At 33.6% G+C, this 23,241-nt stretch overlaps 1 protein-coding gene across 2 annotated transcripts in view; it reads right to left on the reverse strand.

The window, feature by feature from the left end:
• Nucleotides 1-15,982, reverse strand: part of LOC114330005 (retinol-binding protein pinta) — a 51,952-nt gene extending 35,970 nt beyond the window's left edge. The window contains exons 1-2 of one of the 2 annotated variants that reach the window (XM_028279297.2): nucleotides 15,832-15,982; nucleotides 15,398-15,651 (exon numbers count right to left, since the gene is read on the reverse strand). In XM_028279297.2, the coding sequence (XP_028135098.2) occupies nucleotides 15,398-15,555 (158 nt within the window). In that variant the 5' untranslated portion in view covers nucleotides 15,556-15,651; nucleotides 15,832-15,982. The remainder of the gene's footprint in view (nucleotides 1-15,397; nucleotides 15,652-15,831) is intronic. The other variant, XM_050645864.1, reaches the window with a different exon arrangement.
• Nucleotides 15,983-23,241: the final 7,259 nt, after the last annotated feature.

The raw sequence follows: 23,241 nt of genomic DNA on the forward strand, positions 1-23,241 counted from the left end.
CAACTATTGGGATGTTCCCTTTGATTTTATTTTAATAATATTTTAAGTTTGAAGTATGATTTCTTCTCTGAATCGCAAGCGCAACCGTATCTATGTTCGAAAACCTAGGGAGGTATCAAACTTTATTAAAAAAAAAAAAACACGATAAAATGTGTCAAAATTTTAGGAACAATCTAAATGTAATGTAACTGAGTAATTAGATTCTGTTAGTATAAATATTATAAAGTTTAACGACCTGATATTTTCACCTTGAAAATCTTATACAATTAGATTAACACAAGTTTTCTATTTTACAAAAATGCCTTTCAATTTCCATGCCCTATTTATTATCTTAATTTCAAAAGTTCAATAATTTTTGGCTTTATAATATAAATTTAGATATAATTTTAATATAATAGAAAAATTCCTATATTTTTATCTAATATTTTTTAGGCAGCAATATATTTTTTTTAATTGACAATAGTATTTACCTCTTGGCTCCAATAGATAACAACGAGACAAAATCACTTCAACCTTAAAGTCCATCATATTGTTAAGTATGTAAGTATATTATTTATTTATCATTTGCAACCTCCAAATGTCATTATCAATCTAGTTTTTTTAGATATAAACCATTATCCATCAGAAATAAATAAAAAATATTAAATGTCAATATGATACACAGTTTATACGAAAAGCTCAAGTGTTTATAATAGTTATTTATGAAACAGTTCGTAAAGTATGCTTTTTGCGAACGCACGCGATATTTAGAGTACGAGCGACAGCGGAGCGGGTGCTGTACATCGCGCAAGCTCGCAAAAAGTACTTCACGCAGAGTTTCATACAATATTTTATCTACTCTACCATAAACAAATAAAAAAACTGTAACTCTTAGTCACTGGAATTCATTTCTATTCTACAATTTTTAGAACTTTGACATTTAAAAATTCTAACTTCTTTCAAACCACAAAACTGTCAAAACTTTTGTCGTAATTTATTGCTTATTATGTCATCACCACGACAACGCCAAGGTTAAGGATATATTTGATTATATGAGAGTGTGTTAAAAACAGTACGAAAAAGTAAGTCCCATTTAAAATACATTGTTGCTTCACGCACACTTTAAACACTTCATGCACTGGCTTATCTATAATGACAGTTTTCACAAACTAAAAACTTACACATATAGTGTAGAAAACAAAGGTTGAACCTTGCAAAATGGACACAAGTCCGGTTTTATTTTTTTTCTGGTATATCAAGGGGTGCTTATTATAAGACTAACTTTTTCTTAAAAAAATTCGCCCCGGAACCTCCCTTTTCACCCCTTTAAAGGGGGTAATTTGTGGTTTTTGCGGAACGTAGCCCTTCCTGTAACTTTTACAAAAAATTTTTTTTATAGAAATATGAAGAGGACTATATTTTCTACGATTTATTTCCAACACCATCTCTCTATCATCCACCGTTTAGCAGGGGTGGCGCCCTAAAGTTGACAAGTTTTTAAAAAAGATGTTTTTAAAAAATATATATTTTTCCCTAACTGTAACGGAAATTAAAAAGAAATGCTGCGGAGATTATTCACAAATAACTGACTGATTTTTTGGTATAGGTTTTACTTAAGGGTAATTGCCCTTTTTTTAATTACAGGGTGTTACATTTTAAAAAACCTCTTTTTATACCATCTGAACCATTTATGCTAGAGTAAAAAGACTTTCAGCGATTACCCATGTACTGGTGCTATTTATAAATTTGTATAAGGCACCCCCATCTTTTCCCTGGAACCACCCCAAAAAAAAGAAGAATTAATAAATAAATTGATTTTCTTGGAATCCTTCACACACAATGCCCTTTATTAATATGCTTCATATATCATTTTGTGGACGTTATTATTACCCATGCATGGACACCAAAAGCAATTTCCTAGTGCAACCCCTGTAGCAAAAAAAAAATAAATAAAATGGGGGGTTGAAATTTTTTTTTGTTTTTTGCTTTTTGATCCATATGGGCACATGCTTCATCAATAGTGCTTTTCAAAAATATATATGTTTATTGCAACATCTCTGCGAAAACCACCCCTATCCTTGAAAATATACTGCAGAAACTACCCCTATCCCTTGGCGAGCATGTTTTTACGATTTTCTCATTACCTATGTGTTCTTTTTAAACAAAACTTATACAAGGTTAAAGACCACTATTTACTCTAAAAATTATGTCCTATTCCTTTTTTCGTATAAGCAACCGTTACGGCACAGTGGCGCCGTAAACCTCATATATGCTTTGGCGGGCTCCAGTTTTTGTTTTTTTTTTCGTCATCTGTTCGTTTTATTGATAAAGTACTTATGCAAAATAAAACAACACAGTGTAACCTACAAATTATGACTTATGCACATTTTACATTCTTTGCCCCCCAAAGCCACAGTGGTGGCCCAAAATAAATTTTTGCATATTTTCGCCACCTACATGCATTTTATTGCATTAATGCTACCTTAACAGCACAATATTTACCCTTAGGTGGTCGCTACGCAGTGGCGGATCCAGGGAGGGGTGATGGGGGTGATCACCTCCCCCCCTCTCAAACCAAGTGATATTATATTCAAAGATTATAAAAATATTCATTTATTTTTATAGAAATTTAACCAATTGGCACCCCCCTCTTAACGATGCTGGATCCGCCACTGTCGCTAAAGCATAAAAGTCATTCTTATAAAAATAATATTAATATAATATAAGTATTTCTATAAAAATAAATGAATATTTTTATAATCTTCAAATATAATATCACTTGGTTTGAGAGCGGTGGGGGTGATCGCCCCCATCACCCCTCCCTGGACCCGCCACTGCTTAGCCACCACTTAGGGGTGAATATTGTGCTATTAAGTTAGCATTAACGCAATAAAATGCGTGTAGGTGGCGAAAATATGAAAAAATTTATTTTGGGCCACCACTATAGCTTTGGGGAGCAAAGAATATAAAATGTGCATAGGTCATGATTTGTAGGTTACACTGTGTTGTTTTATTTTACATAAGTACTTTATCAATAAAACAAACAGATGACGAAAAAATAAACAAAAACTGGAGCCCGTCAAAGCATATATGAGGTTTACGGCGCCACTGTGCCGTAACGGTTGCTTAAACGAAAAAAATGAATAAGACCTAATTTTTAGAGTAACTAGTGGTCTTTAACCTTGTATAAGTTTTGTTTAAAAAAAATGAATAGGTAATGAGAAAATCGTAAAAACATGCTGGATAAGGTATATGGGTAGTTTCTGCAGTATATTTTCAAGGATAGGGGTGGTTTGCGCAGGGATGTTGCAATAACCATATATATTTTTGAAAAGCACTATTGATGAAGCATATGCCCATATGGATCAAAAAGCAAAAAACGAAAAAAAATTTTCAACCCCCTATTTTATTTATTGTTTTTGGCTACAAGGGTTGCACTAGGAAATCGCTTTTAGTGTCCATGCATGGGTAATAATAACTTGCACAAAATGATATATGAAGCATATTAATGAAGGGCATTGTGTGTGAAGGATTCCAAGAAAATTACTTTATTTATTAATTCTTCTTTTTGTTTGGGTGGTTCCGGGGAAAAAATGGGGGTGCATTATACAAATTTGTAAATAACACCAGTACATGGGTAATAGCTGGAAGTCTTTTTACTCTAGCATAAACGGTTCAGATGGTATAAAAAGGGGTTTTTTAAAATGTAACACCCTGTAATTAAAAAAAGGGCAATTACCCTTAAGTGAAACCTATACCAAAAAATCAATCATGTATTTTTGAATAATCTCCGCAGCATTTCTTTTTAATTTCCGTTACAGTTAGGGAAAAATATATATTTTTTAAAAACATCTTTTTTAAAAACTTGTCAACTTTGGGGCGCCACCCTTGCTAAACGTCGGATGATAGAGAGATGCTGTCGGAAATAAATCGTAGAAAATATAGTCCTCTTCATATTTCTATAAAAGAAATTTTTTGTAAAAGGTACAGGAAGGGCTACGTTCTGCAAAAACCATAAATTACCCCCTTTAAAGGGGTGAAAAGGGGGGTTCCGGGGCGAAATTTTTTCAGAAAAAGTTAGTCTTATAATAAGCACCCCTTGATATGCCAGAAAAAAAATAAAACCGGACTTGTGTCCATTTTGCAAGGTTCAACCTCTGTTTCCTACACTAATAATATGACATAGAGTAGATAAAATAATTTATCAGTATTAGCATTGTATTTGGAAACACACAAAATTAAAGGACATATTCGTCATAAAACAAATCGGCTATCAAAAAATTATATTTATTTGAATTATTATTGCATCAAACTTTTCCAAGCTAAAAACATAATAAGGGAAGATCTAAAATATAATTGATATAAAATAGAAAACGTAACCAAGTAGCATAAACGGGTGCTTTTAGCACAAAATAAATCGACTTTTAAATACAGCACCTAGAGACTTTCAAGTTTTTTGCATTATGTTCAAGATGACGTCAGGAAAAAAGTACACTATTACAAAATGAGTGGAAATAAATAATTGCACTTTAAAGTGCATGAAATGCATCCCAAAATGCATAAACATACCAAAATCAGTGTACTAAGGACTAAGGACCAAATATTTTGTTATCTGTGGCTTTTGTGGCCATTGAACATTGAACAAATACTCCATCAGAACCGATCCTTGGATCATCTGGTGCCCAAGGTTACTGCAACAGACGTCATCTTCTGGAGTTTCGAGGATTTTCGGTACTTAATTGATGCAAATGGATAACTCCTGGGTTTTTGGAGTCGCTAAACACGAATATGCCATCAGAATTGACTTCCAGAGCACCTGGTGCCCAGAGTCGCAGCACGAGGCATCATCTTCTGGAGTTTCGAGTGTTTTCGGCATTAAATTGATGCAAACAGATTACTCCTGGGTTTTTGGAGTCGCTAAACACGAATATGCCGTCTGAATTGACTTGCGGAGTACCTAGTGTCCAGGGTTACTGGACACCTTGTCCGAGAAGATGACCAGCCTTGGGCACCACGTGCTCCGTGGGTTGGAACTGATGGCGTATAAGATTTCAGCAACACCAAAAAGCCATGAGTAATCCGTTTGCATAAATTTAATGCCGAAAATCTTCGAAACTTTAGAAGATAACCTGCCGTAGGCACAATGTGCTCCGTGGGGCGGATCTGATGGTGTATTCATGTTCAGCAATACCAAAAACGCAAGACCCATTTGCATCAATTTAATACCGAAAACTCTCGAAATTCCAGAAGATAAAGTGCATTAGGCACCAGATGCTCCTGTGTCTATTTTGATGGCGTATTCGTATTTAGCAACCCCAAAAACCTATAATTAATCCATCTGTATCAACTTAATGCCGAAACCCATCGAAACTCCAGAAGACGACGTGCCGTAGTAGTGACCCTGAATACCAGGTAATCCAGAGGTCAATTCTGATGGCATATTCGTATTTAGCTACCCCAAAAACCCGATGATGTAATACCTTTGCATCAATTTAATGCCGAAAACCCTCGAAACTCCAGAAGATGACGTCCCTTGGAGTGACACTGGGAACCAGGTGAATCGGAGGTCGACTGTGATTGCGTATTCGTGTTTAGCGGCTCCAAAAACCCATGAGTAATCCGTTTGCATTAATTTAATGCCGAAGACCCAGGAAATTCTAGAAGATGACGTCCCTTGCAGTGACTCTAGGCTTCAGGTAATCCGGGATCAGTTCTGATGACGTATTCGTGTTCAGTGACCCAAAAAACCTCTTGGAAAACTAAATTTGGTCCTTAGTATACTGATTTTGAGATGTTTATGCATTTTGGATGCATTTTATGCACTTTAAAGTGTAATTATGCATTTCCACCCATTTTTGAATAGTAGATTTTTTTCCTGACGTCATCCTGAACATAATGTAAAAAACTGCAAGCCCCTAGGTGATGTATTTAAAAATCTATTTATTCGGGTGTTTTTTGTGCTAAATTAGCTCGATCAAGGAACAATCTGATCAAAAAAAAATTAAGGAAGGACGAAAATTTGAGAAGAGGTAGTTGAAATTGTTTATCATATTATACAGGGTGTCCCGAAAAGATTGGTCATAAATTATACCACACATTCTGGAGTCAAAAATAGTTCGGTTGAACCTAACTTACCTTAGTACAAATGTGCTCACAAAAAAAGGTTACAGCCCTTTGAAGTTACAAAATGAAAATCGATTTTTTTTAGTGTATCGAAAACTATTGGAGATTTTTTATTGAAAACGGACATGTATCATTCTTATGGCAGGAATATCTTAAAAAAAATTATAGTAAAATTTTTCCACCCCCATAAAATATTATGGGGGTTTTGTTCCCTTAAACCCTCCCAAACTTTTGTGTACCTTCCAATTAATTCATTTTTGTACCATTCGTTAAACACAACGTTTTTAAAACTTTTTTGCCTCTTAGTATTTTTTTGATAAGCCAGTTTTTATCGAGATGTGGCTTCTTTTTTAATATATTTACATAAAAATTTTATGGGGGTTTTGTTCCTTTAAACTCCCCAAATGTTTGTGTACGTTCCAATTAAACTATTATTGTGGTACCATTAGTTAAACACAGTGTTTTTAAAACTGTTTACCTCTTAGTCTTTTTTGATAAGTCACTTTTTATCGAGATGTGGCTTATTTTTCTAAATATACCTAAAAATGTAAGTTATAAATAAATTTTCAGATTATTAACAGGTGTCTATAATCATACTTACGATAATATACAAATATGTGGTAGAATCGACAAATATTCTAAATATCTCGATAAACACTGGCTTATGAAAAAGTACTAAGAGGCAAAAAAGTTTTAAAAACGTTGTGTTTAACTAATGGTGCCACAATAATAATTTAATTGGAACGTACACAAAAGTTTGGGGGGGTTTAAAGGAACAAAACCCCCATAAAATTTTTATGAAGTGCACCAATTTCACTTTAATTTTTTTAAGATGTTGCTGCCATAAAAATTCCACCTGTCCATTTTCAATAAAAAATCTCTAAGAGTTTTCGATATATGAAAAAAAAAATCGATTTTCATTTTGTAACTTCAAACGGCTGTAACTTTCATTTAGTGTGAACTATTGTATATAGGTAAGTGAGATTCAGTCAACCTATTTTTGACCCCAGAATCTGTGGTATAATTTATGACCAATCTTTTCGGGACACCCTGTATAAGAAAAAGTTTCCAATTCTACATCCCCTTTTACAAAAATTGGAAAATACGGGGTGAAAAATATTTGAATCGGTTTTTTTAAAAGGGCGTCATCAACATTTTTCTTCAGTTTTATTTTAATGAAATTTTTGGTTCATTGTTATTGGAGCTATGAGTTTGTTTTAAAAGGGCAGCTGTTTAACTCTACTTTCTATGCCAAAACTTTGTTTGAAATATTTGGTTTGTTTTAAAGGGCTCATGTGATGCAATTACAGGCTGATACAATACTGATGCAATATTAATGAAGCTGATAAAAAGTTTTTTTCAATTTCCCGAAAGTTTAGTTTTGGTCACTTAGGCCCTTTCAAAAATACTGATTCATTTTCTCAGGGGTAAAAAAATATATATTCAAAATAAGTCCGGAATTGTATAAAATGAATAATTTTAGCAACTTTTATTCCATAGAGTTTTTTCACTAAAATACTTTTCGAGTTATTTGCGAGTGAATATGTTGATTTTTAACAAAAAAAAACATGTTTCGCAGACAACTCAAAAAGTAAGTGCTTTATCGGAAAAAAATATTCTTAGCAAAAATAAAATATCCATAGCAGAAAATAAAAAAAAATTTGTATCTACGAAGTTTGTAGATCCAGTAGAAGCAGAGTTGTAGTTAATGAAATGTAAGTTCTTCTTCGTCAAATTCCAAATCGAATATTTCAAGGTGAAATAACGGAAAAGCAGAAACTCTTCAGGGAAATCTCATTACAACTTTGTTAAAGTGTTCAAAAAAAGGTTTATTCTTATTTTTTTAAAGAACTTATAAAAATAAAAGTAAGCGAGTTATAAATACGCTCAAAATATTGTTGGTCCCTTTTATTTTTTGGTAAAAGAATCGCGAAAATCACCTCCTAATTAGCATCCCAAATAAATTTAATCGTTACCGCTTCACAATTTACTTTTCTTGTGTATTCTTTATAATATGGTCTGTAAGTTTCATTGGTTCAAAGTGCTTATATTTGAAAAGGATGTGGTTAAAATGCCTTGAACGAGTAACTACTAATCACGAGTTTCTGCAAATTTTAGACAGCCATAGAATAATTAATTTTTGTCTAACAAGAAAACAAAAAATCCAAAATATTTAGAAAAGCGGAAAGTACATTTTTTACTGTTTGAGATTTTTGGTAATACTAATAATTTTTAAGGTATTTTGAAAAAAATATGGAATTTTTCCAAATTAAAAAAAAAATTATTTTAAAATAAATTTTTTTCGAAAATGAACAATTTGAACCAATGAAACTTATAGACCATATAAACAATACTTAAGTAAAGTAACTTGTGAAGGAGTAACGATTCATTTTATTTGAGAAATTAATTAGGGGGGATTTTCGTAATTTTTTTACCAAAAAATAAAAGGGAGCAAGAATATTTTGAGCGTAACTCACTTACTTTTAATGTTAGAAGTTAAAAAAAACAAACCTTTTTTTGAACCATTTAAAAAAGTTGTAGTAATGAGTTTTCCCCGAAAACTGCTCCGTTTTTTGGTTATTTTACGTTGAAATATTCGATTCGTAATTTGATAAAGAAGAACCTACATTTCATTAGCTACAACTCTACTGCTACTGGGTCTATAAACTTCATACATACACCATTTTTTTACTTTTATATAAGCTATATTTTTGCTAACAATATTTTTTTGATAAAATATTTACTTTTTGAGTTATTTGCGAAAAACAGTCCAAAACCAGGATTTTTTGTTAAAAATGAACATATCCACTCGCAAATAAATCGAAAATTATTGACTTGATGAGAAAATTGTATAGAACAAAAGTTTTTTTTTTTATGGCATAGACTTGGGTGTCATTTAGCCAGTCACAACTTTTTTTGTTTTCTGCTCATACATAAGGAAGGCAATGAGGTCCAATTCCATAGCAAATTCTTCTACAGCTCTCTACTCAGTTCAAAAGCTGGCCGCTATGGACTGTCCAAGTTGCTCACCACATTTTCGATTATGTATCTTCTTCTTCTTCTTTTTTCATATGTACATAATACACCAAATTTTCAGGATTAATAAGTTTAGAGGTTAATTTTAGTGTCACAGATAAATTTCATTAAACAATCATATATGTTCCTGCTGTTCAGAGACAATAGATAGGATACATTGAAAGGTGGAAAAACATTACATTTTATTAAATCGTGGATTAAATTATATGTGCATGGAATATATTTTGCGCACTCAAAGAAAGTATGATTTAAGTCACCAACCTTCTGACATTCTGTACAAAGATTTGAATCAAAAACTTTAATTCTTGCTAGATGTAGAGGGAAACATGCATGTCCAAACTTCATTCTAATTAATGTTGTTATATATCTTCGAGGTACTACATAATTTTTAACCAATATATATTTGGAACAGAAGGTTGAATCAGTGAATACTGAGATTTGGATTGTTTACAAAGATCTCGCCATGATTGACTCCACTGATTTTTAACTCGATGCTTAATAGTGTTAACTAAGTCAGATATGCAAAACTTACGATTATGTGAAGTACCATATTCAATAGCTTTTTTAGCCAAACTATCAACATATTCATTATGCGTTAGTCCTATATGAGCCTTAACCCATAAAAAGTTCACTCTTCTTTTATTTTTATGAATTTCAAAAAGGATTTTCTTAATTAGTAGGATATAAATATTTGAATTGTTATTGGGAAAATCTATAGTTTGAATAGCAAGAAGAGCAGAGAGTGAATCGGAAATAATTGTTGCAGATATATCTTCTGATTCTTTAAAATATTGCAGGGCCTCATAAATTGCTATGGCTTCAGCACTGAAGATAGAAAAATCATGGCTTAACTTAAATATTTTTTCTGTTTTAGTAGCAGGTATGAAAAAGGCACATCCAGTGCCAACTAACGTCTTAGATGCATCTGTATATATATTTATAGAATCTGGCCAATTATCTAAGAATGTTCTTAAGATATTAGAGCTAATATTACTGTTTTCATGGTAACTTGGTTTTACTAATTTAACTGTATGTAAAAAAGAATGAAAATTTTCAAGTCCAAAACTATCAATCATGTTAAAATCACAGTCAAAATTTAACAGATCTCGAAAAGCCTCGCAAAGTGGAGGAGAGTGCTTTAGCTTCCAGTATTTATTAGTTAAATCTGCTACATTCAGCTTGTTAATATTTTGGTAAAGACCGATATTTAGGTAACGAATTTTCATTAAAAATTTCTGGCTGAGATATTTCCTTCTATAATTGAGTGGAATTTCTAAAGCTTCTACATGTAATGCTTTATTTGGAGTTGATTTCATAGCTCCAAAACAGATACGGAGTCCTAAGTTCTGTACAACGTCTACTTTGTTTAAAATATGTTTAGAAGCTGAGCCATATAGAATACTACCATAATCAATTATAGAAAAAAAGTTGCTTAGAATTATTCATTTTATCCAATGCCGGACATATTTTAAATGTATATTTTTTCACCTCCAAGAAAATATTTTTTATCCCGTATTTCCCGATTTTTGTAAAATGGAGGGGATGTAGAATTGTAAACTTTCTCTTATATAATAATAGACAATTTCAACTACCTATTCCCAAACTTTCATCCTTCCTCTATTTTTTTGGAGGTTTTCGTTAAGTTGTGTGTTCTTTGATGGGGCTAAATGCCCCGATCTAGTAAAATCACCATTGTCACTTTTTGCACTTACTTTTAGTAAAGAGGAAAATAAAAAAAGTATATGAAATTATTGAAATTTTATACATAAAAGTGACCGTACATGCTTTCAGAAAACCGAAATTGATTCCAAACTGCAAATAACAATGTGAAGAATACGAAGATATTGATATATAGAAAATTTTCACAAGGAAAAATTCCTGTACTGGTTGTATACGATAAATTAAAAAAAAAAATAAAAACCTCATCTTGTAAAAGGTATATTTAAAATCCCTAAAAAGGGCTGTATCACAACAAAACATTTTCGGAATCAATATTCCTTCATCAGTGTAATCACAGGTTTACATGCTTTAAGCCACCAAAATGTACGGGTAAAAGAACCCTTAAATTTATTTTAAATAGTTGGGGTTACATTATATTATCAGATTTGAAAGGATGTTAAAAATATTTCCAGATTAACCCGTGGCATCACATGACATCAACCATATTGGTTGGGAAATTTTAGGTAGAACCTTACATGGAGTCAGTTGTCACCTAAACTCTGCCATGTAAGGTTCTACCTACAATTTCTCAACCAATATGGTTGATGTCATGTGATGCCAGGGGTTAATCTAGAAGTAAACTGTTATCACTGTAAACTGTTAAAGATAACAAACTGTTATCTTTCAAATAAATTTTCCTGACGTTCACATATAAAAAATGGATATACAGACGGGGTGCAAATGCACCCCGCACCGTTGTTTACGTAAGAATCTAAGCACCGCTTTACGAGGGTTAAAATCAATTTAAGGCTTTTTACCCGTACATTTTGGTGGCTTAAAACATGTAAACCTGTAATAACACTGATGATGGAATATTTATTCCGAAAGCGTTTTATTGTGACGCAGCCCTTTTTAGGGATTTTAAATATACCTTTTACAAGATAAGGTTTTTATTTTTTATATATAAAATTATTGTAAAAGAGAACCGATATGCGTAAAACGCATCGTGAAACATTTAACAAAAGATTATAAAAGTCCACAAAAAAAACCTAAATGTGTACAGTATGGTGCTACCCGCGAAGCTAATTATACAGGTAGCACGACTGCTCTTAAAAAAGTTAAGGACAAACAGAAGCCTACCACTACCACCACACCACAAAAAAAGTCAGCAGACATGGAGAATCTCATAAAAAAACAATCAAGAGAGGTTAATCAAATCCAAATATACGCCTAAATAGCTTCTAACGAGCCAAAACAATTAATAGAGAATGACCCCAATTTGATTTTAAATATTGCTACAAATACAAATAAAACTTATGCACAAGCTAGAAGCATTCATTAAAAAAATCCTAGAAAAATTAAACAGCATGAAATGACCTTTTGTAACATCAGGAAGAGATAATATTTGCGTTAAACAACCAAAAAATCAATATGTTTATTATCAGCGATATACTTCATCAAGCAAACAAAACTTAAAGGATATCAAATATACAGTGTGTTAATTTGGAAAAGTGCCACCCAAAAACGCGTCAAATTTATTTTTAACGGGGACATTTTGTAGACCAGTTTCCAACTAAATTACATCAACCCTCTAGCGGGAATGGTTACCACCCCCAAAATCTTTAATGGAAAGAGGGGTTGAGTGACACCTCATTTTAAAAGTCATTTATCGTTATATATTATACAGTGATGAGCGCGCTAATAACCGGCAAAATAGCACAAAAGATGGAAAACCTATTAAGTTGTGAGATAAAAAGAAATTATACTAAAGAAATGAAATTTACATTATATTGATTATTTCCCACCTTTACACGTATCAGAGGAGTATGTCAACTAAAACTGTCACTGTGACAGTGGCAGTTGCCAAACTTGTCCGATACGTGTAAAGGTGGGAAATAATCAATATAATGTAAATTTCATTTCTTTAGTATCATTTCTTTTTATCTCACAACTTAATACGTTTTCCATCTTTTGTGCTATTTTGCCGGTTATTAGCGCGCTCATCACTGTATTTCTTTTCAGTACTTTTGGAAAAATCTTGAACCCAATAATCCAAAAAATGTTTGGAGTTCAGAACTCCATACTTAATATCTTTATGGTTTTACTTGATTTTTTCAGAAGTACTCCAAAAAATACTCAAAATACTCCAATACTCAAAAAAAAATTCAATTTGGAGTTCAATACTCCAAACAAAATTTTTGAGTTCTGTACTCAATATTTAACATCTTTACAGTTTCAATTGATTTTTCCAAAAATGCTGCAAAAAATGCTCAAAATATTCCAAAAAAATTGGAGTTCGGAACTCGAAACTTAATATCTTCACGCTTTCATTTCTTTTTCCCAAAACACTAAAAAGATTAATGTATATGGTATTTTTAAAAATGTGGTTGGACGACCTTTAACGTAAGGTACCATTAAAGAGTTTGGGGACAGAGAGGGACACAACCCCATTTCCATTAAAGAGTTTGAGGGTTGTGTCCCCCTCCTAGAGGGGTGATGTAATTTAGTTGAACACTCGTCTTCAAAATGTCCCCCTCATAAATTAATTTGACGTGTTTTTGCATTTTTATACTTTCTATAGGGACCAAATTAATATACTGTTTAATATAAAATACCTAATATTTTTATGGTTCAAAAAGGTTAATTTGAAAGTTTGAGTCAACCTTTGCCCAACTGTTTAAAGAAAAATATAAAATAATAAAAAAATAGCGGAATCCGTTTACGAAAAAATTAACTATAAAAATGAGCATAATTTTAGTTGATGCATAACTTTTGAAACTACATGTGTATTTTAAATTACATTATACACATAGTTTTAAAAGTTATGCATCACCCCTCGTATTCACGATGTTTACGCTTTTATAAATCCGTATCTTTATCACATATTTAATGAGCATTTTTTATAAAAAATATACCTTTTTTGGTTTTTTTATTTTATTTGAATACCCATTTAACTGACCTGATTTTGCTAAGGTGTAAACATTTGAAAAATTTATTCTGGTGAAATTTTTGAAAACGTGATTAAAAATGAATCGTACTTACTTTAATTTCTGAGTTGGACCGTATAAAAATTATCGATTTAGTTGAAGAAGGCTATTCACAGCGGTTCTTGGTGGAACGAGTGGGTGTTTCTCAGAGTGATCTCTCACGGATATGCAATAGGTTCCTGGAGACAAACTCGATACGAAATAGAGCTCGGTCTGGTAGACCCCGTGTTACCAATGATCGACAGAATGGATATATCGGAATTTCCATCCGTAGAAATTGTTCTATGTCTGTGCCAGCCCTCCAAAGAGAATTCAGGCATGCTACAGGAGCCAGAGTATCGTTGGCTACAATAAGAAGAAGAATTTTAGACTCAGGTTTGAGGAGTCGTCGACCAATAAGAGTTCCTCAGCTACAACCTAGACATGTTTTGGACCGCCTCCAGTGGGCTTAAAAAAACATACAGCTCCCCCAACAGTTTTGGAATTTTGTGCTTTTTTCAGACGAGACCAGAATCTGTTTAACTGGTAATAACCGGCGAATTCGTGTGTGACTATATAGTTGTGCAGCTCTTGTTGACTCTCGCCACACACGAAAACGAAGGTTATCACTATTTAAACAGATTCTGGTCTCGTCTGAAAAAAAGCACAAAATTCCAAAACTGTTGGGGCAGCTGTATGTTTTTTTAAGCCCACTGAAGGCGGTCCAAAACATGTCTAGGTTGTAGCTGAGGAACTCTTATTGGTCAACGACTCCTCAAACCTGAGTCTAAAATTCTTTTTTTATTGTAGCCAACGATACTCTTGCTGCTGTAGCATGCCTGAATTCTCTTTGGAGGGCTGGTACAGACATAGAACAATTACTTCTATGGATGGAAATTCTGAGATATCCATTCTGTCGATCATTGGTAACTCGGGGTCTACCAGACCGAGCTCTATTCCGTATCGAGTTTGTCTCCAGGAACCTATTGCATATCCGTGAGAGATCCCTCTGGGAAACACCCACTCTTTCCACCACGAACCGCTGTGAATGGCCTTCTTCAATTAAATCGATAAATCTTATACGGTCCAACTCAGAAATTAAAGTACGATTCATTTTTTATCACGTTTTCAACAATTTCACCAGAATAAATTTTTCAAATGTTTACACCTTGGCAAAACCAGGTCAATTAAATGGGTATTAAAAAAAATTAAAAAACCAGAAAAGGTATATTTTTTATAAAAAAAGGCCGAATGTGATAAAGATAAGGATTTATAAAAGCGTAAACGTCGTGAATACGAGGGGTGATGCATAACTTTTGAAACTATGTGTATGTACCAAACCAAAACCTACACATCTGACACGTTTTACTATATTCCTTACTTATATTATCTAGAAGTGAGTCTAGTTTCCGTTTTATGTGAAACACTCATATCTGTTAAAAATAATTTTTTAACAAATAATAATATATTCCTATGTCAATAATACTAACAAATTACGTCTGCCGTAACCTTGGTTTATATTTTTAATAGACATAAAAGATTTTATCATACGCAACCATGCAAGTAAGCAAACAATACACTTATTATTAAAATTATAGAAAATTTAACATCTTATAGATAATAAAATGACTAACCTCGGTTCCAGTCGGGCATTTAAATTAGTTTTTTCTTCAGTCAACCACGCATGAATTTCATTCAATGCCTTTTCTCTGGTTTCTTCAGTTTCATTCAAATTTTCTTTAGCATATTCTTCTGCTTCTGCTCCCAGTTCAAATACATACTTTTCTGACATTTTTGCGTTACTATCTAGCAACCGGACTCGAGTAAATACTGAACGAAGTGACTACTCTCGAGATAAAAAGTATTGGTGCGTTTTTGGTGCAGGCTGCTATGATGAATAATTATTATTAATCTCATTATGCGAAAAAATTATATTAGATTATCAAGTAGCAATTGCGTGTAATTAAAGATTAGAATTTGATCGTTAAATGCTCGTTGAGGCTTGTCATTAGGTTACTTTTTGACCTCTTTTACATCTGACTAATATTATTGATAGATACCAACTTACTCGTATGTAGAATTTGGTTTCTTTGTAATATTAAAAAAACGATGTGATATGCGAATATCTCCAGACAGTACTTTATACAATTTTATGTGGTTTATGTTTGTGTGTGGTATTTTTGTTGAGACTGGTTGACTGATCTAATCGTCTATTTATTAATCTGTCGAGATAAATGTAGTGTGATAATAAGAATACTATTTTAAATATGATATGACATATATGCAACAATTAAATTAATAGTATTAGAGCTAGTGAACCCTTCGAGTAACGGTCTTTCTCTTAGGCTAGAAATTTGTATAGTGATAATTCATAGCATACCAAGGCTAAAAACCATGACCTGGTGATCTACCAGGTGAGTCGAAAAGTGCATAGTTTAGGGGAAAAATAAACTTTCTCCTGTAAAGTTTAAATTTAAGTATGTGTTTGAGTAAGTCATTTAGAAGAAATGTGTACAATGACAGGCGATTGTGAACAGCTTAAGACCTTGCCAGGCGAGGGGAAAGATTAGGGGTTTTTCCTAAAATTATTTTTTTTTTGCATCGAACAAAGTTTTTTTATGGTTTTTGAATCATTCCAAACAGAAAAGGTCTTTAGTGACTTTTCTCTTATGTCAGTGGTCGGCAAAGTGCGGCTCTGGCACAAATATCCACGTAAAGCACAATTATATTTTCATTAACAAAAAACTTACATCTGATTTTGATAAATTCTTCTTCTTCTTCTATCATAGACATAACTCTTTCTGTTTTTTCAATGTGCCTCTAGTAAGTTGTCATTCCATCGTTTTCGTGGTCGTCCCACTGATCGTCTTCCTATTCGATTGATGAACCCTCTCTCACTGTCCTTACTACGCTATTTGTTGTCACTCGGCTTTCGCGGTTCTTTGAAAAATTAGCATTTCCAATCTTTAGCATCTGTAAAAATTCTCTTGATGCTACGATAACCGAGTTGAAATTTTCTTCTTTTGAAACTGACATTGCATTGGTAGCTTTGAAGTACATTCGCTGGATTTAAAAAACAAGGAAGTATTGCGCTCTAAATTACAACATATTTATTTGTGTTGGATTGGAAATATTGGAGAAGGAAAAATGTGATATTGGAGATAGAAGACATGATCATTTTCAACTCTTGGAATAGTATTCCTGATTCTTACGATCAGCTGAAAAAGATCGCGTTTGACGTTCTTTCCCTTTTCGGTTCTACATATCAAAATTTCAAAAAAATTAAGTTTTGCGCCAAAAATTTAGTAAAAACACAATGTTAAGTATAGGAAATAAAAACCCTACAAAACGAAAGAAAATAGAAATAGAAAACACTTTTGAATTTTTTGGGCCATTGTGGGTAGTGCTAGGGGTCTAAAAAATTTTTGGTCGGATACTTTTTGATGTAAAACAAAATGGTACATGTTTTCATTTTTGGAATATCGCTGGTGAAATTTTTCACTATCTTAAACGGCTAGACCCTATAGTATAGTTTTATTTAATAGTAGTGTACTACTTATTTATGATTAGTGTAATAAATGTTAGGTACTGAACAAGAAGATTTGGGCTCCCGATTTTTTTTAATTGTTATAATGTTTATATTTGTATCTTTGGCTAATAAGTTTGCCGACCACTGTCTTAGGTCAATAGTTTTTGACATAATATAAGCGATTAAAAATTTACAAAATCGCGAAATGGGCCATTTTTAACCCTGCATCGGAGATTTAACTGAAAATTTCAATGTTGCCAGGGTAGATAGATATTCTTTAAACATCGATTGATGAAATCCCGAAGAGTTTTGTATAATATAATATCGAAAAGCCCTTTGTTTTTTAATTGCTAATCAAGCGGGCGCGACATTGTAGTATAAGTGAGTACGTTTGAGTTGGCATAAATTCATTATCTCGAGAATGGGTAAATTTGAAGAGAAATTCTCATATAAGTCGATTTTTATTTTTAAATTAGGACTGTTTTGGCATATATATAATACTAGTAACGTCATCCATCTGGGCGTGATGACGTAATCGATGTTTTTTTTAATGAGAGTAAGGGTTGTGTGATAGCTCATTTGAAAGTCTATTTAATTATCTATTCAGTAGTATAAACAATAACATAATTATTTATACAGGGTGTATAAAATTTTTGTTTCAATAAATTAATTTACACAAAAAGAAGAAATTTTTTTTGTACACCCTGTATAAATAGTTATGTTAACGTTTATATTACTAAATAGAGAATTAAATAACCTTTCAAATGAGCTATCACACAACCCCTACTCTCATTTAAAAAAATCATCGATTACGTCATCACGCCGAGATGGATGACGCCACTAGTATTATATATGCCAAAAAGTCCTAATTTAAAAATAAAAATCGATCTGTCTGAGAATTTCTCTTCAAATTTGCCTATTCTCGAGATAATGAATTTATGCACACTCAAACGTCCTCACTTATACTACAGTGTCGCGCCCGCTTGATTAGCAATTAAAAAACAAAGGGGTTTTCGATATTGTATTGCAACAAACTTTTCGGGATTTCATCAATCGATGTTTAAAGAATATCTACCTACCTTGGCAACATTAAAATTTTCAGTTAAAACTCCGATTCAGGGTTAAAAATGGCCGATTTGGCGATTTTGTAAATTTTTAATAGCTTTTACGTCAAAAACTATTAACTTAGGAGAAAAGTCTCTAAAGACCTTTTCTGTTTGGAATGATTCAAAAACTAAATGATGATTCAAAAAACTGGAATGATTCAAAAACCTTTGTTCGATGCAAAAAAAATAATTTTAGGAAAAACCCCTAATCTTTCCACTCGCCTGGCCAGGTCTTATGCTGTTCAGAATCGCCTGCCATTGTACACATTTCGTCTAAATGACTTACTCAAATACATACTTAAATTGCAACTTTACAGGAGAAAGTTTATTTTTCCCCTAAACTATGCACTTTTTGACTCACCCGGTAGATACACGTGCAGAGCTGATGCCTGCCAGGTCATGGTTTTTAGCCTTGGTGTTCTAGCCTGTTTTAGCCTTGGCTCCAGTACACGTTGGGTCAACTAGTTGGCCAATGAGTTGGGCCAATAAGTTGGGCCAAGTAAGAACAGTGAATACATGGTGATTACACGTTGGTGGAGTTATCAGTCTGCATTAACCTTTCTTAGTGGATAAACAAAAAACAAACTGTGATTATGGATATGGATGTGGAGACTGTAGCAGCTGCCGCAATTAATTTGTACAATGCGTTCAATGCTTATAGAAAAGTGTACCAAACAAGAGTGATTAAAAAACAATGGCGCAAACGACGGTGCTTTTACACCGAAAAAAGTATTCATATTAAAACACAACCTTAAAATTAATACTTATAAACAGTATCAGATTGTGAGAAGAGAAAACAAATATTTTAAACTCAACGACAACAACGTGTTCAGTGTTCATACCAAACAGCTGTTTGGCAGATCGCGCAAGTTCCAAAAATCCTTTGATTTGTGCACCAAATACCGACAAGATTCGGTTTGTAGACCAACGCTGACCGCCAATCGTAAACTCATGCCAAGTGGTCCTGTACACGTTGGCCCAACTCCTTGGCCCAACTGATTGGCCCAACGTGTACTAGCCCATATTATCACTATACAAATTTCTAGACTTACAGGAATACCGTTACTCGGGGGGTTCACTAGCTCTTAGACTAATAATACATATTTATCAAAGCTGGTTCGTTTTCTAGAAATGCTAGTCACGATATAATTTAATAGATAAAATTTAGGTGTAAGGAGCAGGATTGGATAGAAGAAATAATCCAGAAAAATAGGTGATTTTCGCGCTTTAGATCTGACAATGTTTTTGAGATTTTTGAAAAGAATAACATCGAACTAAATACATGTAGAAGAGGTGCGCCTCGTGTCTGAAAAGGATCAATTCTCGTTCTGGCTAATCGGTCGATCTCCGGAAGTCCTAGAGACTTATAACTTTTTGCATTATGTTCAACATGATATCAGGAAAAAAATCTACTATAGAAAAATGGGCGAAAAGGCGAAGTTGCATTTTAAAGTGCATAAAATGCATCCAAAAGTGTATAAACATGTCAAAATACGTGTATTAAGGGCCAGATTTTGTTATACAGGGGTTGTTGGGGTCGCTAAAGACGAATACGCCATCAGAACCGACTACCGGAGTACCTGGTGCCCAGGTTCACTGCTAAGGCCGTCATCTGAAGTTTCGAGGGTTTTGGGCACTAAATTGGTTCAGACTACTCTGAACAACAATACGTAATAAAAACCGACCCCCGGTACACATGATGTTCAAAACCCTCCAAACTCCAGAAGATAGCATACCTTAGCAGTGACCTTGGGCGCCAGGTGGTCCAGAGGTCGGTTCTGATGGCGTATTTTTATTCAGCAACCCAAAATCCACCTGGTAATATAATTAGATGCATTCAAGGACGAAAACATTTGAAACTTCAGAAGATGACGTTCCTTAGCAGGGACCGTGGGCACCAGGTGCTTGGAGGGTCAGTTGCTATCATAACTTTATCAGTATTCGTGTTCAGTAACCCCAAAAACCCCTCGCGTAATCTGTTTGCATCAGTTTAGTGCCGAAATCCCTAGAAAGTCCAGAAGATGAGACGTGACCCTAGGCACCAGGTGCTACGAGTGTCGGTTCTGATGGCGTATCCCTTTTCAGAAACCCCACAAATCGGCCTACTAATATATTTGCATAAATTTTATACCGAAAATTATCGAAACTCCAGAAGATGACGTGCATTAGCAGTGACACTGTGCACCAGGTGTTCCGTTGATCGGTTCTGATGGTGTATTCGTGTTCAGTTATCCCAAAAACCTCTAAGTAATCTGTTTGCATCAGTTTAGTGCGAATAACCCTCGAACCTCCAGATGACGTGCCATAGCAGTGACCCTAGGCACCAGGTGCTCCGGAGGTCGGTTCTGACCGCGTAGTCGTGATCAGCGACCTTAAAAAACCCCCCGAATAACAAAGTCTGGCCCTTAATATGCTTATTTTGACATGTTTATACACTTTTGGATGCATTTTATGCACTTTAAAATGCAATTATGTATTTTTACCAATTTTTCTATACTAGACTTTTTTTCGGACATCATCCCGAACATTATGCAAAAAGTTGCAAGTCTCTAGGTGCTGTATGTATAAATCAATTTATTTGGGTGTTTTTTGTGCTAAATGCCCTGGTCTACTAGAGATGTAGACCAGTACATTTGGCATATAGTCCAGTCGGGTTAGACGAATAACAGGCCTAACCTTGCATTAGGCGCTGCCCCAAATTTTATTTTTTTAGTCACTAGGGGAGGTCAATAGTAGTACAAATTTAAAATCTCGACTGAATTCCGCCATTGAGTTAGCCGCCATCTTGATTTTAAACGAGAACCGTTTTTGCTCAATATCTCCGCCATTTTCAACTTTTCGACAAAAAGTATAACAACCAAAATTGTTAAAAATGTAATTTTCTATCATTTCTATTTTTACAATTTTTTCGTGCCATCGATATTTTCCGAGTTATAGCGGAAAATAGTGACAGTTATATATAAATAGAGCATAATAATTGAATTATCTCGTTTATTGTTAGTTTTACGACAAAAATGTTCCTATACAAAAATAGAGAGAATTGACATAAAAGACATAAATAATAACTTATATGCATTAAGTTCACTTAATTTTATTAACTAGCGGGTTATATTGGTTGAATTTGTCTGTTGATAATTAAGTTTCATATCAGCTAACATATTTTAATATTTCAACAATTTTTTTTTTAATTTTGGACCCCGTTGGGGGGAATTTTCCCATTCCCCCCTCTTAGACCCGCCACTGGCTCTCGAAAAATTGTAGTAAATCGTAATTGCAACCATTTCAGTCCTTATACTTTTTGTCGAAAAGTTGAAAATGGGGAAGATATTGAACAAAAACAATTGCTTTAAAATCAATCGGGTCTTACGCTCGCGCCTTTACCGCTACGTACTACCTTAAATATCGATTTAATCAAAAAAATTAAAGAGATCAAAATTGTACAAAATTTAATTCTCTTCATTTTTGTATAGGTTAAAATTTGTTGTAAAGTAATAATAAACGAGATAATTCAATAAATCAATAATGATGCTTTAACTGTCATTGTTTTTACCCCATAACTCGGAAAATATGGACCGCACGAAAAAATTAGAATAAACAAAACTATAGAAAATCGCATTTTCAACAATTTCAGTTTGTATATTTTTTGTCTTAAAGTTGAAAATGGCGGAGATATTGAGCAAAAACGGTTCTCTTTTAAAATCAAGATGGCGGCTAACGCAACGGTGAAATTCAGTCGAGATTTTAAATTTATACTACTATTGACCCCCCCTAAAAATAAGAGAAATAAAATTTGGGGCAGCTCCTAATGCAAGGTCAAATGGTATCCCGACTGGGCTAATAAATAATTCGATTTTTAAATACAGCACCTAGAAACTTGCAACTTCTTGCATCTGGTTCAGTGTGATGTCAAGAATCTACAATAGAAAAATGGGTGAAAATGCATAGTTGCATTTTAAATTGCATGCAATGGATCCCAAAGTGCAAAAAACATGTCAAAATAAGTGTACTAATAACTGAACAGCGGATCACCTGGTGCTCAACAGGTTCACTGCTGGAGTTTCGAGGATTTTGGACACTAACTTGATGCAAACAAATCACTTGGGGGTTTTTGGTATTGCTGAACAAGTATACGCCATTAAAAAAGTCCCTGGTGCACCTGGTGCCCAAAAACTCTTCAAACTCAAGAAAATAACATGACTTAGCAGTGACCTTGGACAGCAGGTGCTCCTGGAGTCAGTTCTCATGGAGTATTCGTACTCATCGACCCCACAACCGGGTATTTATCTGTTTGCATGCATTCAGTGCAGATGCAAATTCTGATCACTTTTTGGTCAAAGTCAAAATGGAGCAAATAATTCCCACAATCCCTAAGACTAGTTGCACAAAAATGAAAAGATATAACGGTGTACTACTTCAGAATGAAGAGGTTAAGAAAAAATTCAAGCAGAAAATTGAAGAGCAAATAGAAAGCCAGACAACAGTAGATGATATAGAAAGCAGATGGGTACAGCTAAGGGGAAACATTCAAGAGGCAGCCGACTTAGTATTACTAAGAAAAAGACAAAGTAAACAAACAGACTGGTACGATGAAGATTGTAAGAAAGCAATTAGGGACCGAAATAAAGCCAGAATAAACAGCATAATGAGAAATAATGAAGAAAGTAAACAAGCCTATGCTGAAAAAAGACGGGAAGCAAAGAAGATCTGTAGAAGAAAGAAACGGTTAAATCTAGAGCAGAAATTAGACCGAATTGAAGAAGATTTTTTAAATAAACAAGTCAGGAATTTCTACCAAGAAATAAAACGCGACCGAACCCAGTACAAAACCGCATCAAGATATTAT

The sequence above is a fragment of the Diabrotica virgifera genome, chromosome 3 (genome assembly GCF_917563875.1).
Source record: "Diabrotica virgifera virgifera chromosome 3, PGI_DIABVI_V3a".
NCBI lineage: Eukaryota > Metazoa > Arthropoda > Insecta > Coleoptera > Chrysomelidae > Diabrotica > Diabrotica virgifera.